Source organism: Saccopteryx leptura, chromosome 3, assembly GCF_036850995.1.
Source record: "Saccopteryx leptura isolate mSacLep1 chromosome 3, mSacLep1_pri_phased_curated, whole genome shotgun sequence".
Taxonomy (NCBI): domain Eukaryota; kingdom Metazoa; phylum Chordata; class Mammalia; order Chiroptera; family Emballonuridae; genus Saccopteryx; species Saccopteryx leptura.
The window spans coordinates 16540078-16559128 of NC_089505.1; the positions used below are offsets into that span (position 1 = coordinate 16540078).

General features: G+C 46.0%; 1 protein-coding gene across 4 annotated transcripts; it reads right to left on the minus strand.

The window, feature by feature from the left end:
* Nucleotides 1-428: 428 nt before the first annotated feature.
* Nucleotides 429-17676, minus strand: LOC136398728 (retinoic acid early transcript 1E-like). 4 transcript variants are annotated; one of them, XM_066373005.1, is made up of 6 exons: nucleotides 17547-17676; nucleotides 16333-16605; nucleotides 2743-3003; nucleotides 2223-2492; nucleotides 1446-1592; nucleotides 429-1050 (listed from the first exon to the last, which is right to left on the minus strand). In XM_066373005.1, exons 2-6 carry the CDS (start codon nucleotides 16496-16498, stop codon nucleotides 1016-1018), a joined length of 879 nt encoding a protein of 292 aa, XP_066229102.1. In that variant the 5' UTR covers nucleotides 16499-16605; nucleotides 17547-17676; the 3' UTR covers nucleotides 429-1015. The 4 variants fall into 4 exon arrangements, with proteins under 4 accessions (XP_066229102.1, XP_066229101.1, XP_066229103.1 ...); XM_066373004.1 differs by having other exon boundaries at nucleotides 16333-16933; XM_066373006.1 differs by lacking the exon at nucleotides 429-1050 and having other exon boundaries at nucleotides 1511-1592; nucleotides 2239-2492; nucleotides 16333-16933.
* Between the last annotated feature and the right edge of the window lie 1375 nt (nucleotides 17677-19051).

The window sequence follows — 19051 nt, forward strand, 5'->3', positions numbered from 1 at the left end:
TTCTATAGACAAATGTTGTAAGCTTGCTAATGAATTATGTCCCATCCCCCTCCTCCTTTTCCCACTGACCTCTGTGTGTGAGAACAAAGGTATATAACCCGCCACAAGGGCTGTGCCCAGGACACACACAATTTGGGTCTGCAAATGCCCCGTGTTAGTCATATGCGGACAGCATATTTAATAAATCTCCTCCTTTAATAAAATCCTTCAAAATTCATCTGGACTTGGTGTCTCTATGTAAACCCACTGAAGTGAGGTATGGTACTTTGCCGAGTCTGGGGTACAGTACTGTAAGGCCAGAAGCCGCCATCGTGGCCATTCACATGCAGGTTCCCACTGGATTTGGGCAGACGGTAAAGAAATGGTGGAGTCGGAGGATGGTGAGCCATTCTGTTTATTGGTGTCTCACCAAGACAGGTAAGCCACAAGAGAAGACAAGGGAAAAGCAGAAAACCAGCTTTTTCCATGAAGGGCAAGGGATCAGGAAGGCCCCTGCAATGGTGATAGCAGGAACCGAGAGAGAGCAAGCTCCCGGTCTGCCCCATGGTATAGTGTAGAAATCAAAACCTTTAATCCAATAGACAAACAAGGAAGTCTCTGATACAAAGTCACTTATCTGAGGCAGAATGGGATTCCTCAGGAGAGTACACCACCCCACATCATGCATTCAGTCAAGGGTGTGGGGAAAAGCTTAGTCTTAAAACTAAGCCTTAGGCTATAACGACCTGGTCTGTTTACAGCCTGTCCCCTACACCCAATACAAACTATAAGTGAGCAAACATATATATCATATTTACCAACTTATTTGACCAACAAGTACTTTACAACAGTAAGTTCCCTGAGGAGACAATGCAGACACCCATGCAAGTGACATGTTCTGAGACTGACACTTCATGGGTTTCTGGATAAACCACTTCTGCATAGAGGATGATATGTTAGATTTACAGCTAGATTTGTGTCATTGTCATCAACATCAGTTTCTGTCATCAAGGTTTCATTTAATTCTGCCACCGACTCAAGCCAGAGAAGAAGCATCAGATGATGGAATATCTGTTATGACATTAGAATAATTATTGATGTAAGTCATGCTATCCTCAGAGAACTAAGAATGTTTTCATCACAGGTCTGGGGGAGTCCTGGGTTAACCAAGACAAGACAGCACACACCTGGCGCCTTCCAGCTCTCAGCCCCGCCCCACAGGGCAGCACCTGGCGTGCCCCTCCCCTCAGGGCCTTGTGGTGCTGCCTGTACCCGCCTCTGAGCAGCCGCAGAGTGGTCCCAGCCCTGCTGTGGGGTGGGGCTCCGCACTGAGAAAGCGCACCCTTTCTGTGAAAAGATGAATCAGGGACAGGGGAAATGGGGGGGGGGGGGTCCGTTGCTCTCCTCTCCCAAGTCCCTACCAGACTACGTCCTGCCCCAGAGCCAGAGGCCGGCCTGCTGCTCACCTTTCTTGGTGTCTGATTTCCTCCTACATTTTGGGGCAGGAAAGATAATCCAGGCAATAATGGAGTTGAAGATGATCAGTAAGAGCCCTGCGACGACAATACCAAGGATCCATCCAGTTGACAAGGTGGATGAAGACTGCTGCGTAACTGGAACATTTAAGATTGTACAAAAAAGAGGAAAAAAACCTTTGTGAAACCGATAAATACACCTGCTTCAGCAAGTGTTACCCTCATATTTACTGACTCTTTAACTTAACAGCCACTCCGCTATCTCCTGGGGTTTTTTCCCTGTCCTCTTGGAGCTCATATTCTACAGTGAGTGACAGTAGGTGTCTATGTGATTATCACACACTTTACTTTGTTTACTGTGGGTAGATATTTCTTAGGATAATGTAATAAGGAGTATTTAATTCTGTCTGGGGAAGGAGGTAAAGGTTTCATAAGAAGTGACATTTTATCTGCTGAAGTAAAAACTATAACAAGAAAGTAGGCAAGGCCTGGAAGCACAATGATATATACAGATTTGGGGCCATCTAATAGACCCGGTGACTGGATTCCTAGTTAATTGAAGAAGGGATTTCTGTGTTGAAGGATTTTATGTTGGAAACGAAAGTGTTGGGAAAGCCGATGGTAGTCACTGATAGGAAGACCACTGAGAAATATCCCATCCATCCACCCATCAGATTTTCCATCACACACACACACACACACACACACACACACACGGCACTAGACCCTTACAGAGAACTACCACATCTCTGCACCCTGCTCAGTTACATGTGGGCTCCAGCACTTTCTCCATGTATTTTAGGAACTCCCCCAGCCAGCGATTGCAGTCTCCCATCGAGATCTTCCTGAAATAATGTGCCAGTTTCTTGATGCCCTCCCAGTTCTCCTGGGTCCCTCCAGCTGTAGAATTAATGTCTGTCCAGGTTTCTTTTATCGCATCGAAAAGGAAGGCAGGCTGTCCATTGAAGATGACCTTTACAAATGCACCAGTGCATCGTCCTGCCTCCTGCTGACAGCACAGCCTCAGGATGAGAGGACCTGCAATCCACACACAGGATGTCACCCTGCCTCTGAGAGCCCCTCCATCTCCCATAGGTCGGGGTGTCTCTGACATTTACATGTCTGCTTATCTCTCTGCGTGACTAGCCCTTTCTGGCCATCAGGTCGACTGTGTCTCTGAGGTTGGACCAGGGCTCAGTTCCCTCCTCAAAGCCCCTTCCCCCCCTGTGCCCGCTCCTTCCCCCTCCTGCTCACTGTCCCCACCTCCCCTCCCTCACCCCTCACTTACTCCAGGTCCTGGTCTCCAGTTTGATGTCAGACAGGATCATCCTGACCTCTTGGCTGATTTCTCCCAGTGTTTGGGGTATTTCGTTCAGTGCATTTGTGCCATTTACCTTCTCTCCCAGGGGACCCAAAAGTCTGACCCCCTTGCTGTCACTGTCATCCTGAAGAAAAAGCTCTTCATCCAGTGAGCCCTGAGCTTGACACCAAGGCTGTCTGGGTCCGGACTGTAATAGGACAGTGAGGTTGAGGCAGAGGCAGTGATTATCTGTGAGACAAAACATAGTTGTGGTCTGAACTGCTGTTCACCTTGTTCAGGAGAAATAAAATTTGAGTATCCAGCTGTGGCTGAGGGATCAAGCTTCAGAGTAGGGGCCACATTCCCCGTACTGAGCTCCTGACCAAGAGAACCCTGAAGTAGGGGGTCCCACAAATATTGTATTCCCAACCTCAGCTGCCCTAACCCAGCAAGCTTGTAACCTGTAGAGGGGTTGGTTGGGTGAGGCCAGTCTGGATCCACACTAGTCTTTATACAAGACTCTGGGAAGACCAGGCAGCGGCAAGAGTAGATGGAGCAGCTGAAAAGAGGAGGTAAGTCTTACGGAGCTTGGGGCTTCTATGGAGCTGCTGTCAGCCCTAAGCAGGAGGAAGCTGCTCCTTATTCACAGGTTGGCCACTACCACACTGCCCAATGGAATACACCTATATTTGTTATTAAAAAGAAATCAGGAGGAGAGCAGAGAAAGGCCATGTGGAGGAGAGGGGAGCAGAGAGAAGATGGGGAACAGAGGTGAATAAGGCTGGTGAGGTAGAAAACTTTGATTCTAGGAAACTAGGATGTCAGTGGCTTTGGGATCCCTGAATGGAAAGGGAGGTGTTTTCCCACTGTGTGTATTTCTTGCCCGCCAGGTGCAAGCTAGGATTAAAGCTAATGGCGCACCAAAAAATAAATAAATAAACCAAAAAAAAACCCCCCCGGAAACTGGAGGTTATTACAAGATTTGAGATCAATGAATAAGACTAGAAATTATGGGTCCTCTCCAGCTAGGACTCCCTTCTCCTACTGCCACTTCATGGAATTTTCACCTTGTAATTACTGACTTGAAGAATTGCTTTTTTACTATTCCTTTAAGCCCTCATGATTGCAAGCTTTTTGCATTCAGTGTTCCTTCACTTAATTTCCAGGCTCCCATGGAGCGATACCAGTGGAGAGTTTTGTCTCAAGGCATGGCTAACAGTCCTACCTTATGCCAAAAATATGTTGCTCAAGCTAGCTCTTCAGTACAAAGGCAGCACCCTATGTCATACATAATTCATTATATGGGTGATATTCTTATTGCTCATCCAGATAAAGACACTGTGTTGACCATTTTATAACAACTAGAATATTCTTTGAAAGAATCAGGACTTTATATAGCTCCTGAAAAGGTACAGCAATCTTTACCTTTTTCTTATTTAGGACAAATTATTGAGGGACAAAAAATTCATCCTCAAAAATTAGAAATCAGGACAGATCATTTGCAAACTTTAAACAATTTCTAGAAATTATTAGGAGACATTAATTGGCTTAGACCTTCCTTGAAATTAACTACCAGGGAACTGAAACCACTTTCTGATATTCTTAGAGGCTTTGGTGAACCAGTTTCTCCTTGGCTACTTACAGCTGCGGGACAGCAAGCTTTAAAGCTTGTAGAAAAAGCCTTGCCACAAGCACAACTAAAATCCTGCATAAATCCTGAAGAACCAATTGCCTTACTAATTCATCCCTCAAGTTATACTCCAACGAGACCACTGTGGCAAGCTTCAGGTCCTATTGAATGGATTCATTTAGCTGTTACTCCTAAGAAAGTTTTATCTCCGTATTTTGATCTTGTTGCCTCCTTGATTATCAAGGGGCATAGGTGACTCTTACAGCTTATAGGTTTTGAGCCTCAAACTTTTGTTGTTTCTTTTTCAAAGGATCAACAACAATGGCTCTGGGAAACTTCCACTAAATGGCAAATTGCTTTTGCAAATTTTACAGGCCAAATTGATTCTCACTACCCAGCTGATAAAATAGTTCAATTTTCATTAATTACTACATTTGTCTTTCCTAAGACAATTGTTAATGAGCCCACTCCTGAAGCACCTACAGTCTTTACTTAGAAATTGATGGACAAGTGTATACTAAAATAGTGTGCCTTAAAATCAGCTCAAAGAGTAGAACTATATGCCATTATTATGGCTTTTCAGCATTTGCCATGTTCCTCCTTTAGCCTGTATACAGACAGCAAATATTTACTTATGGTTGTTTCCACTATCGAGACTGCTGTCTTAGGGACAACTACTGATGAGGAACTATTTCAGCAATTTCTCTTTCTTCAAAGACTTGTATGTCAATATAGAGCTCCACATTTTATAGGACATATTCGAGCTCACTCCATGCTCCCTGGAGCTTTAGCACAGGGAATGCCCTTGTTGATCAAGCTACCCAAAAGAAAATTATTGGAGCAACCATGACAGATCAAGCAATCCAGTCTCATATTATTCATCACCAGAACGCTGCAGCCCTGCATAAACAGTTTCAACTTTCTCGGGAAGCAGCATGGCAGATTGTTAAATCCTGTCCAAGGTGTCCTATACTACAATCCGTCCCTTCATTTGGAGTTAACCCTTGAGGACTCCTACTGGGACAACTTCGGCAAATGGATGTTACTCATATACCTTCATTTGGCAAACAGTCCTTTGTCCACATTAGAGTGGATGCTTATTCTGGATTTATAGTAGCCTCTGCCAGAACAGGAGAGGCTGCTAAGCATGTTATAGCTCATTGTCTGTATGCACTTTCTATTATTGGACTTCCTAAACTGATTAAAACTGACAATGCTCCTACATATGTAGCAAAAGCATTTACTATATTTTGTCAAACCTTTCGAATTACGGGTATTTCTTACAATCTTTAAAGTCAAGTTATTATTAAAGTGTACCCAGAAAATATTTGAGGTCAATTTAAAAAATATAAAAGGGGGAGTCATATCCTGGAATCATGCTTTTTACTTTAAAAAATTTTACTTTTGAATGCTTATGTACAGGAGACGCCAAACCTCTTTCTCCTGCAAACTTCTACCCTTTTTTATTTGATCCAGCTAATAACACTGTTTTGTCTTTTTCCAAATAACTCCAGATATATAGGAAGATAAGGACCCTCAAAACCCTCAGCGAGATCTTCTGAGCATGGCTTTTAAGGTCTATATTGACCAAGAGGCAGACAAAGCCCAATAGACATCAGGTAAAATACCAGCTCTTGGCATACAACCTTAAAGACTCCAGCGACCCGAAGGGGCCTCATAGGACTCCATCTGGGCTCTGCTTCAATAGTGGAAAGGAAGGTCATTGAGCTAAAATCTGCCAGGTTTACATGCCTTTGCTGTGGGGAAAAAGGGACACTGGAAGGTAAGCTGCCCCTCGCTCCTCTAAGGAAGGGTTCAGTCTCTTCCAGCCTGCTCCAGCCACCTGTGACCTAACCTTGCCCAGCCTCCTGGGACTTGCCACTGAAGGCTAAAGGTGCCCAGGGCTGTCAGCCCCATCTCACGTCACTGTGGACGAGCCTAGGGTATTTCTTCCAAGTAGCAGGTAAACTGATCTCATTTCTTATGGACACAAGGGCCACTTACTATGTCTTGCCTGAATATTCAGGTTTTTATTCATCCCTCAAAGATCTCTGTTGTGGGTGTTGATAGTCCTGTGTGGGTGTTGATAGTTCTGCTGCTTTGTTTAATATATAGTGTCTCCTTTATTTCTCCTGCCTCGATGCCCCATGCATACTTTAAGCTGGGACCTACTCTTAATTTAGAGCTCTCTTTCTTCTTTTTGCCAACTTCTGTTATGAATTTGCCTTTGCCACCCAGCATAGTGTATCCCAAGGTTCTCCTAAACACCCCACGGCTGTAAAGCTCCAGGGAAAGGCACCCTGGGTTCATCTCTCCAGTTTTGAACAGTTTTGAAGAAAAAGAAGCTCCATCTCCACACATGCTGTAGATGGCTTTTCCAATCTACCTGAATTGTCACCAGCTAGAAGCAGCAGTCATTAGGATTTGGATGACAACAATTCCAGTGCCATGCAGACTTTTCTTGGACTCCTCTCCCTTGTGACTTTTAATGGACTGAACTGGGGTTGGGTTACATTTGCAGGGATGTGGAATGGTGATGGTGCCAGCTTGGACTTGGTGAACATGTTAAGGACATTCAAAACAGCAAAGACTCTTTTATAGATCCTGTTATATAGTGGTACCTTGAGATACGAACAGACCAACATACAAATTTTTTTTTAAAGGTACGAGCTGTGACTAAGACCATATTTTTGTTTGAGATCCGAGCAAAGTTCCGAGATATGAGTCATGATTCAGGAAGCTGCCACTAGTTGGCGTGTTGGTGCATGGGTCCAGTATCAGCAGTTTGATATACGAGTTGACTGACTTATGAGCTCGGTTACAGAATGAATTAAATTCATATCTCAAGGTACCACTGTATTGGCTAAGAATTTGCTTAAAGGCTTTAATCGCTGTAATGTATTAGAATACTTGTTTGGGTATCTGTTAGCATTGGCTATACTAATTTTGTGTTTATTCTGTATTTTTTCAGTCTGCCTCCAAACTAGAATCTGGGAAACTAGGAAATCAGATGAGTGCAAATCTCAGCACACAAATAAAAAAAAAAAAGAAAAGGGGGATATGTTGTAGATTGCAAGTGGCAAAAAGGCTTTGTAAATTCGAGGCTTAACAAAAGGCTAAGTCCTCCCCCCTCCACCTCCATATTGGCTATGATGCTGAGTATTTGCACCCACTTCACTTGCTTGCTTCAGTAGCTGGAAGCAATTTACATGCCTTTCCCTCTTACTCTTTGTTCAGATGTTGGTTGATTTCGCTTATGCATGTAGAGGGATTCCTGTTTATGCCTTGGGAGAGTTCCTGTTTTTGCCTCAGATATGAACTTTGTATCAGGACTTCCTTTATTTGCATATGGCTATATAATAAAGCAAACTGGGCCCTGGCCGGTTGGCTCAACGGTAGAGCGTCGGCCTGGCGTGCAGGGGACCCGGGTTCGATTCCCGGCCAGGGCACATAGGAGAAGCGTCCATTTGCTTCTCCACCCCCCCCCTCCTTCCTCTCTGTCTCTCTCTTCCCCTCCCGCAGCCAAGGCTCCATTGGAGCGGAGATGGCCCGGGCGCTGGGGATGGCTCCTTGGCCTCTGCCCCAGGCGCTAGAGTGGCTCTGGTCGCGGCAGAGCGACGCCCCGGAGGGGCAGATCATCGCCCCCTGGTGGGCAGAGCGTCGCCCCTGGTGGGCGTGCCGGGTGGATCCCAGTCGGGCACATGCTGGAGTCTGTCTGACTGTCTCTCCCCGTTTCCAGCTTCAGAAAAATACAAAAAATAAAAAAATAAAAAAAATAAAGCAAACTGGGGCTACGGGGCACTCGGATATTGAAGTCAGCATTCAAGAGGCCTCCCAATTCCATCTTTTTTTCTTAATAAGTCTGTTTTCTTAATTCCACACTATTCTCACTCAAAACCCAGAATTACAAGCTGTGCTGGTTCACGACAGAAACCCATTCATTCAGCACTCACAAAGCTACTGACACATCCGTAATTTCCTAGAATCAAAGGTCTCACTGGCCTCAGTCACCTTTTCCCCATTTGCACACCTTCTCCCTTCTCATCTCTGAACAAACTGGCTTCTCCTTCAGCACCCCGCCATCTTGGCTGCTTCTCTCAAAAACGTGGCCTCTTTGCAAAAATGGCCTCCTACCTCTTAAAACTTTTCGGCGGGGAAACCCCTCCTCCAGCACACATTTGCATAACAAAGCCCTTTCCCAAGCAGGTAGGTAATTAGCTGTTTCACACGGGCAGCAGTGATTTTTAAAATAAAGGTGAGCAAAATCAAATAACACAAATTTCACAAACTTATTTGCCCAACGAGTTTCAATGTGGCTTCTTCTGTAATCCTTGGTTATAGAGTCCTCTGCCTTTAGTCCAAAGTTAGTTTTTCAAGATGATTGTTCATAAATTAAGTTGTAATCCAATTTGGTCCTGGGAGGTGGTGAAGTGTAGAAAAGATAGGTTTGTAACATAAATAATTTTTGGCAAACTCACTTTCTCTAAAACAAAGAGACTTTTAGCAGAAATTATTTTTTCTGAAAGTAAGTTACTCCCTATTGGCTTGAGGCTGGTTTCCCAGACCGTGGCCTTGGACTAGCTTTGCGAAGTAGCAGGTGTTCTCAGAATGTTTCTCCCTGGATTAAACCTATAGATAAACATTGTAAAAAGCTTGTTTCACTGCTTTGTTTTACTGTTATACTTTCTCCCCTCCCCATTCCTCAATCAGTATGTAATTTTCCCTATAAAACCTAAACTCAAACTGTGTTCAGGGCCAAATTGATTTGATCGACTTAGGTTTCCATGCGGTCTGTGTAGCCGGCAAATTAAAGACTCTTAATTTCTTAATTTGGCTAATTGACTGATTGTGTGGCAAGACGTCTTATCTCGCTGTTCCTTCATAACAGTGGCAGTTGGAACGTCCGCCTATTCTGTCACCATATTTGTTCCAAACCTGAAATTTTTTTAAGTTATGTCTACCAAGGACTTAAAAATCAAGTTGAACAGACAGGAATTAGAATAGAAAGGGCAGAATGACATCATAGGACACATGCCATTCATTCTGTGTCCTGGGTATTCAGGAAAGTCTTCTTGAAAGAGGTGGTACCCAGCAGAGGAGGAGCTGCCACAGGTGAGCACAGTACCAGGTGGCATGCCTTAGGCTGGGGTCCCCTGCGACCTGGCTATAGGTAACATCCGGGGCAGTCAGCCCAGCTGTGCCACACCCTCACGGACCCTTAAGAGCAACTGGACAGGTGCCCACCCACTTGCTGCATTTAGAGCACATTCACCTCTTCCCCCTCAGCCAAGTATTCAGATCCCAGCACACTCACCGGCAGTGCCATCCAGGTTGGTCTCAAAAGCAGTAGAGGCGAAAGACAAGAAATGGGAGGTGCTTGCAACATTGTTGCTGAGCTGAAATGACCGAAGTAGCACAGGGCACCCAGTGTATTTATACACAGTATACTCCACCCTGTACAGAATGACTCATTCACCCTAAACTGATACGTTTGTGTGTGTGTGTGTGTGTGTGTGTGTGTGTGTGTGTGTGTGTGTGTGTCAGATACAGAGATAGAGAAAGGGACAGACAGGGACAGACAGACAGGAAGGGAGAGAGATGAGAAACATTAATTCTTTGTTGTGGCTCCTTAGTTGTTCGTTGATTGATTTCTCATATGTGCCTTGACTGGGGGGCTACAGCAGACCGAGTAACCCCTTGCTCAAGCCAGTGACCTTGGGCTCAAGCTGGTGAGCCTTGTTCAAACTAGATGAGTCCACACTCAAGCTCGTGACATCAGGGTCTCGAACCTGGGTCCTCCACATCCCAGTCTGATGCTCTGTCCACTGAGCAACTGCCTGGTCAAGCTTTTTTTTTTGTTTTTTTTTTAATTAAGTGCTAAGTAAGGAGGCAGAGAGGCAGACTCCCACATGTGTCCCAACTGGAATCTATGTGACAAGCCCTCTACCGGGCAATGATCTATCCATCTGGGGCCACTGCTCCATTGCTTGGCAACTTAGCTATTTTAGTGCATGAGCAGAAGTCATGGAGCCACCCTCTGCGCCTAAGGCCAACTTGCTTGAACCATTTGAGTCATGGCTGCAGGAAGGGGAGAGAGAAAGAGAGAAAGGGAAGGGGAGGGAGAGGGGTGGAGAAGCAGATGGTTGCTTCTCCAGTGTGCCCTGACCTGGAATCAAACCTGGGACTTCCACACACCAAGCCGACACTCTACCGCTGAGCCAACCTTTTTATTTATTTTTAACTAAGTTAAAGTCTACAAATTCCACAAAATAATTACTCACTAAAAGAAAAAGAAAAGAAAATGTGCTCGTCTCCTCAAAACGCTTTGGAGTGAGCAGGACTGTTGGAAGTCATGTGAGCTCCTCTCTCTCCACCTCCCTCCACCAAGCCCTCTCCTTTCCCTCCCTGTTCTTCCCATGTTGCCATCCATGTAGCCATGTTTTCTCCACATTTGCCTCCCTCAGCCCAAACCCGCAAGGGCCACTGTGCCTAAGCAGGTGAGACGTCTCACAGTGAGGCAGGAAGGGCAGCTGGGCCTTGAGCAGGGCCTGGTCCCAATGGCACAGAACCCTCAGCGCCCAGGGCAGCTGGTCTGCGGGATGCTACTTCTCCACCGGGACCAGGTGGTCTGCAATTTCCACCTCTCTCCGCACACAGGATCCACGCTTCTCTCAGAGTCTAGAGTTTCCTGCCCTCCAGCTGCAGAGCCGGAGTTTACCTCACCTCACTTGCACCAAGGCACAGAAATTAGACCAGCGACTGTCAGTTGCGGAAGATAGAGCCTGATGAGTCCAGGTTGGTCCTGTAGCCCTAATGGGTCCAGTTACTTAGTTGCAGAGATTACAAAGTGCAAACAAAACTGTGCAGCAGGGTCTTATCCTTTTTCTAACATGACCGGGAAGGAAAGATTAAAGCTTGGATACATCACTTAGGAGGGACACTTATGAAGCACCAGTCCCAAGTCACACTTGTGAACCCTCCACTGCTACCCTTTTAAAAGTTCAACTCAAATCCTGGATCAGGAGCACGGAGAGAAGCCTTGCCTCCTGTCTTCTTGCCACTTGATGCACCAATGGAGCTCCTTTCTGTTCTCAGAAGCTGGTGCCTTAGTCTTGGCTTCCACGTGCGCCGGGCAGTGACCCCCGTCAGCTGCCAGCAGTGCTGTGGACACTGCGTTCCTTCCCTCCCTCCCTCCCCGGGATCAGCTGGGAGAGGTGGGATGGGAGGGAGCAGGGACGTCCTGACAGGCTGCCTCTACTGTGCTGAGGCCAGGCCAGCATGTGCTTGAACACTTCCACTCATTTCGATTTCAAATTCAAGAAACAAATAAACTTTATAAGTTTGGTGCTGGGTCTCTAGGACCTGCTCCGAGCGCCGCACAAACACTGACTTACTAACAATGAACTCACACAGTATGTACAGACCTCCCCATGTCACAGTGGCTAGGAGTGCAACACGTCACTCGTCACAGTGCTCCCATGCTTGGGCAACTCTCACCATTCATTAGAATGTTTCTCTTTATATCAGTTTTAACTGTTATGTAGCTCCCCCAAATTTGTCTTAGTTAATTTTTTGGACTAATGTCATTCAAGAAATTCAATCAAACAAACGAACAAATACAGAATTAATTAAATAAATAAAACACTTTGTAGACAAAAAATAAAATAAAAGTGAAATAAAAAAACCTTCATATTCTGCCAAGCTGAGGACTCACATTGTTTAGTATTTGGTCAACTGCAAAGTTTTTGAAACTAGTGAAGTTAAAGAAGCACTTATTTTGCAAGCAGTTCTATCTCTAGAAATTTATTCTACAAATATACTCAAAATGTTTTCATTGCAGGATTTTTTTTTTGTAAAAGCAATAGCTAGAAACAGCCTCTGCCTACACTAGCGGAGGGCTGGTTAAGTCAGTTCTCCCGTGCTCGTGCTGGGGACACTGGCTCTGTGTAGCTCCCAGGTCGCCATTAGTAGCACAGGGAGGGGCAGCAGGGGTGTGCACTGCAACCTCACTCTTAAAAATAGACATACTCTCCTTGCCTTTATTAAGGTAAAATTGCATTTTCATAACCTCTATTAAGTTTATTTTTTCATTCATGATGGAACACATATATTTGAGAAAAGACTGGTTTGCAAGTAGCCCTATTGTTAGAAACTATTATGCAGAACATGCACACAGACATCACAAAGTAACACAGTGGAAAGAGATCTGGCCAAGATGCACAGTGCAGTAAGGTAATGGAGAAGAGTGGGAAATACAGTTTAATCATATGCACCAACCAAAGAAACTATACATTTTTTAGCTGGTAATTAAAGAAGATAGTAAAATGTACCCAAATCTCATTAAAGAGGAGAGAAAAGGTAACAACAAAAAACATTGCCATGGGGGGAGGGAGGGAGGAAGGAGAGGGAGGGGGTAGGGGGAGGGGAGGGGCACAAAGAAAACCAGATAGAAGGTGACAGAAGACAATTTGACTGGGTGAGGGGTATGCAACATAATCAAATGTCAAAAACAATCTGGAGATGTTTTCTCTGAGCACATGTACCCTGATTTATCAATGTTACCCCATTAAAATTAATTAAAAAAAATATTGCCATGTCTTCTTTACTTTAGGTAGGAGTTCAGTGGTTTTTAAGAAAATGTTAAGCTACTATTAGCACAATGAAAATAGTTCACTTGAAGTTATGATAAACATATTGAAGATACAAAAACATTTTGATAAACTTAGTTATGCTAATCAATTTTATCAAATTTTAATAATCAAAATTTATTAAATTTATGATAAAGTTAATTCATTATCTCAAACATTGGTGGCCCAGCGGCCAGCCCCAGGTCAGAAATGTAAACCTAGGTTGGTCAGCACTTAGGGGAAACGCCTTACTGTCATAGAAACTAAACATACACCATCCACAATCCTCCAACGCAGTTTTCACAAGCTTAGCTTACCCTAGGAAACAGGACCTGTCAACCTAATAAGGAAAACTCTGACTCCATTTTGAAAGGAGTCGCCCAACTTCAATCACAGAGAGAATTAGAACCTTGGAATAGAGTGCTGCGTGTTCTTGATACCTTCCTATTGTGTCATCTTTGGCATTTCTTTCTTTTTTGTGTGTGTGACAGAGACAGAGAGAGGGACAGATAGGGACAAACAGACAGGAAAGGAGAGAGATGAGAAGCATCAGTTCTTTGCCGTGGCACCTTACTTTTTCATTGACTGCTTTCTCATATGTGCCTGACTGGGGGACTACAGCAGAGCAAGTGACCCCTTGCTCAAGCCAGCGACCTTGGGCTCAAGCTGGCGAGCCTTGGGGTTTTGGATCCTCCGCATCCCAATCCAATGCTCTATGCACTGCGCCACTGCCTGGTCAGGCATCTTTGGCATTTCTTGACATGCTTCTGCCGATGTGACAGAGAGAGAAGACTGACCAAAACTAAATAATGAGGAAAAAGGGTTGATAGCAAGTGCCTCTAATCCAGAGACACCAGACAAAGAAAAACCCAAGGTGATCTGACAGAATTCAACACAAACGCTGGTTTGTCTTCTGAAGCCTGAAACTTGTTCTCAGACCAGAATGCATGGCGCAGTTCACGGAGAGCCTTTATGTCTGACAGTGGCTACATGACCCGGTGTTTCGTTCCCATTCTGCTACCAGACAGGAATTGTGAAAGATTTAGCATGCCACGTTCTGTGACTGTCCTAACCAGTGTGCCTGCTTTCATGAACCACCCCAGAGATTTACGAATTTCAGGGAAAGAATTTTTCCTAATACCTGATCCTGGTAATGCCTCGTCTTGCTGGGGGAACATCCATCCCTGCATATGTCCACTAAAAGACATGTACAAGAATGTTCATGGGAACCTATTCTTAATATTCCCAAACTGGAAAATCACACACCCATCAGGAGATGAATGGATACATAATTTACAGTCCCATGTAACTGAATATCACACAGCATTATGAAGAATAAACTACTGTGACATGCAGCAACATGGATGAATCCCACAGACTATACAATGTGTTGGCCCATGTGTACGAAGTTCAAGAGCAGGCGGAACTGACTGATGATAGTACAAGTCAGAACAGTGGTTGTCTCTGAGGAGGGAGGGTTGAGGGATTGAGGGAGTGTCTGCACTGGTAAGAACATCGTTATCTTTATCTAGTGGTGGTAACACAGTCTATTTGAAAAAAATTAACAACAGTTCTTAAACTCACACTACTTGATATTAAACTTAGTTGAAGTTGTGGTAATGAAAACAGTGACATTTTGGTGTAGATCTAGAAAGAACAACCAATGGAAGAGAAAAGAGAGCCTCGAACGAGATGATAGCACATTTGGATTCTTGGTGTCTAGTCGAACCACAAGCTATATGGATAAAAGAGATACTAATCAGTAAATGGCACAGGGATAATTGGTTAATCAAGTAACAAAAAGTGATGTGTAGGCCCTGGCCGGTTGGCTCATCGGTAGAGCAAGAGCATCGGCCTGGCGTGCGGGGTCCCGGGTTCGATTCCCGGCCAGGGCACATAAGAGAAGCACCCATTTGCTTCTCCACCCCCCCTCCTTCCTCTCTGTCTCTCTCTTCCCCTCCCGCAGCCAAGGCTCCATTGGAGCAAAGATGGCTGGAGCGCTGGGGATGGCTCCTTGGCCTCTGCCCCAGGCGCTAGAGTGGCTCTGGTTGCGGCAGAGCAACGCCCCCTGGTGGGCAGAGCATCGCCCCCTGGTGGGCAGAGCTGCTGGGTGGATCCCGGTCGGGCGCATGCGGGAGTCTATCTCTCCCCGTTTCCAGCTTCAGAAAAAATACAAAAAAAAGAAAAAAAAGTGATGTGTATTTCACAGGATGTTATGGGTTAAATTGTGTCCCTCTAAGTGTTATGTTGAAGGCCTAACTCCTGGTACCTGTGCATGTGACCTTATTTGGAAATGAGGCAATTAGTTAAGATGAGTGCATTAAGGTGGACCCTGATCCAATTGGTCTGGTGTCCTTATCAGATGAGAAAATTTGGGCACAGACCTCATGTTGAAGATCAATTTCTCTGGCTACCTCAGTCTGCTTCTGAAGGGCTACACAGTTGGGCATAGTTGCTGTGGTGGAGTGTGGAGTCACCAAGTTAAAAAGTGCATCATGGATCAGGGGACAGGGGTGGGACTGTGGCTCTCCTCTCCCAAGTCCCTACCAGACTACGTCCTGCCCCAGAGCCAGAGGCCGGCCTGCTTCTCACCCTTCATGGTGCCTGATCTCCTCCTACACTTTATGATGCTGATGACATTTAGGACTGAACAGATGAAGATTGTTGGGATGACCCATGCGATTGAGTGTGTGGGTGAAGCCTGGCAGGTGTCTGGGGTCTTTAATGGTGGTATTAAAAGAAAAAAAAAATCAAAAGCTCTGTCAAACCTAAAAATACACCTTCCTTTATGTTTACAGTCATGTGACAGCCACTCTATTAGGCCCTACGGTGTAAACACAAACAGGGATTATGCAAATGCCCATCTGACTACCACACAGTTTGACACATTCACAGTGGGCTAACATTTATGAAAGTGACAGAATCAGAGGTATTTAAGTCTGTCTAGGGGAGGAGCTGTAGACTTGATAAGATGTGACATTTGAGCTGGTTATGTGATAACTATAACAGAAGAAGAGAAGGTCTGCATGCACACTGATGCATAGAAATTTGGGGACCATCAAACAAACCAGGGTGACTGGATCCTTGGTCAAGTGGAGAATGGGTTCCTCCCGCAGAAGGAGATGACATGGTGAAGCTGAGTGGTGGGAAATCTATGACTGATACTGACATTCCAGACAGGAAATCCACCAAGAAATCAGCCACTGGATCCATCCATCAAATTCTCCATCACACACACACACACACACACCCCACACACCCACACAGGGAAGGCACTAGCCCCTCACAGAGAGCTGCCACACCTCCGCACCTGCTCAGTACCTGTGGGCTCCCGCACTTTCTCCATGGGCTCTAGGAACTCCCCAGCCAGTGACTGCAGTGTCCCACTGAGATCTTCCTGAAATGCTCTGCCACTTCCTTGTTCTCTGCCCAGTCCTCCTGGGTCCCTCTGGATCCAGGACCGATGACTGTCAGTCACGTTCATCATGTCAAAGAGGAGGGCGGGCTGTCCATTGAAGCTGAACTCCCAGGATGTATCAGTGAAGCGCTCTACCCGTCTTTGACAGCACAGCTGGGTCTGCAGGGTGGGAGGACCTGTAATCCACACAGAGGGATGTCACCGTGCCCCTGAGAGCCCCGCCATCTCCTACAGGTCGGGGTGTCTGCACGTTGAGAGGCTGTCTTGTTCTCCAGTTTGATGTCAGGCAGGATCATCCTCAGCTCTCGCACCATCTCTCCCAGAGTTTGGGGCAATTCCGTCCATGCTCTGGTGGCCTTTGCCTTCTCTCCCAGGGGACCCAATGGTTTGACCTTATTGCTGTCACTGTCATACTGAAGGAAAGACTTTTTATCCTCTAAGCCTGGACTTCACACGAGAGGTGTCCAGGTCTGGAAGTGAGGTCAAGACAAAGAGAGTGGTCACCTGTGAAGACAAAACCTAGGTTGACCCTGGGACGTTTTCTGAAGGGTCTGGCTGCTGAGGGGGGTCTCCATCCCGCCCTCCACTCTGCGTCCTGGGTCCTGTCTCTCCTTTAACTGTCTGAGGCAGTAGAATACCCTGGGGTACCAGGGACCCCAGGTGCACATACTCTTAGCAGAAGGATGTGCCTGAAAGATTGTTTGTTAGTTACACCTAGGAAGTTCTGAGGTACAAAGATACAAGACAGTGTTTCTCCTCCTGAGAATTAAAATGTAGGTGAACACACAGGACTTCCGACAGAAAGGGAAGAAAGACCCCATAGGACACATGACAAATTCAGATGGGTCCTGGGTATTCAGGAAAGGCTCCTTGGAGGCTATGGTGCCTGGCAGGAGAGAGAGAGCTGCCACTGGCAGCACAGTACCGGTGCTGTGCCTCAGGACGGGTCCCCAGCTGTCTGACCTCCCGGGGCCCGTCCAGCTCTGCCACAGCATGACCCACCTGCAGAGGAGCTAGACAGGCACCCACTGGCTTGAAGCCTGGACGGGGTCCTTCCCTTCAATACCTCCCCATCCCTTTCCCCCCAAGTCAGGACTGGAGATGTCAGGACACTCACATAAGACTCAGCATCTTCCAGACTTCTAGCAGGAGTCCTTGTGCCTGTAGAAGAAGCATTGAGATGTGCTGTCAACATTCTTGTGGAGCCCACGCTGAGGAATAATTAATGAGGAGCAGCCAGGTATGGGGATACCTATCACATCAGGGTGTTTCCGAAAGCCTCACTCACGCCTAGGTGGATGAGAACGGACTTGTTAAAACCCTTCCAGCAAGCACTATTCTAGGGTGTGTTCTGCAAGTATTCACAGCACAATGAGTCATTTTTTAAAAAAGAGCGTAAAAACAGAATTCACATCAAAAGCATCGAAGATGTCCACAAGGAGATCCGTACGCTGTCGACACCATCCGGGCCGCCGCACAGAGACCGCTGGGGCAGCTGTGGATGTAGACAGGAAGGCACTCCCCTCTCTGGCGTTCTGTGAGGTGGGAGCTGGGTGGAAGGTTCGGGGGTGCAGACCAAGTGTTCGTGTTGCACAGCAAGGGGGTTGTGCCCGAGCTGACAACAAGCAGAGCTGCAGGCACAGCCTCGTGGTCTCTCAGACTTCCTTGGCCGCTTTTACCCTGAGAACTTATTGCGCTTTTTACTGAAACTTAATGATAACCATATCTGTAAAGCCAGTAGCCAGGGCCACCATCACAGCAGCCTGGCCCATGCCGGTTCGCATTGGATTCGGACAGTCGGTAAAGAAACAACGGAGCTAAAAACTGGTGGGCCATCATCTTTAATTCTAGCTTGCACCCGGCGGGCAAGTAAAAACACACACTGGGCTCCAAAACCCAATCATTCAGTGCTCACAAAGCCACTGACTTATCCGAGTTTCCTAGAATCAAAGGTTTCTAGCTCATCAGACTGATTCACCTCTGTTCCCCATCTCCTTCCTTCTCCCTGCACAAACTCTGCACAAACTGGCCTCTCACTCAACACTCTGCCATCTTGGCTGCTTCTCCTGGTCTCCTCCACGTGGCCTTTCTCTGCTCTCCTCTCTGCTCTGCTCTCTAATGCTAATCTCAGGAACCAAGAGAGCAAGCTCCTATTCTGCCCCCATTTTATAGTGTAGAAATCAAAACCTTTAACCCAATATACAAAATAGGGAAGTCTCTAATACAAAGTCACTTATCTGGGGCATGATGGGATTGTACCACCCCACATCAAAAAGGGTGGGAAAGGCTTAATCCTAAAACCAAGCCCCAGGCTACAAGGATCCTGCCTGCCCACCGCCTGCTCCCAACACACATTAATATCACCTGGGCGACGGCTTCCACGTGGGCAGCACCATCTTTAACAAAGTGAGCATAATATATTTTATCTGCCCAACAGTATCCAAGATATTTCAAGGTCACTGAATTGGCAATCAGTTTGAAACCTGAGTTCTTACAGGCACAAATAAAGATTAATTTGAAAGTGAAAAAAAAAATCAGAATTCACCTGAATAGCCTCTCGCACTCTCCTTAAGACCCCTTGGGTGAGCAGGGCTGTTAGAGGCTGTGTGAGCTCTGCTCTCC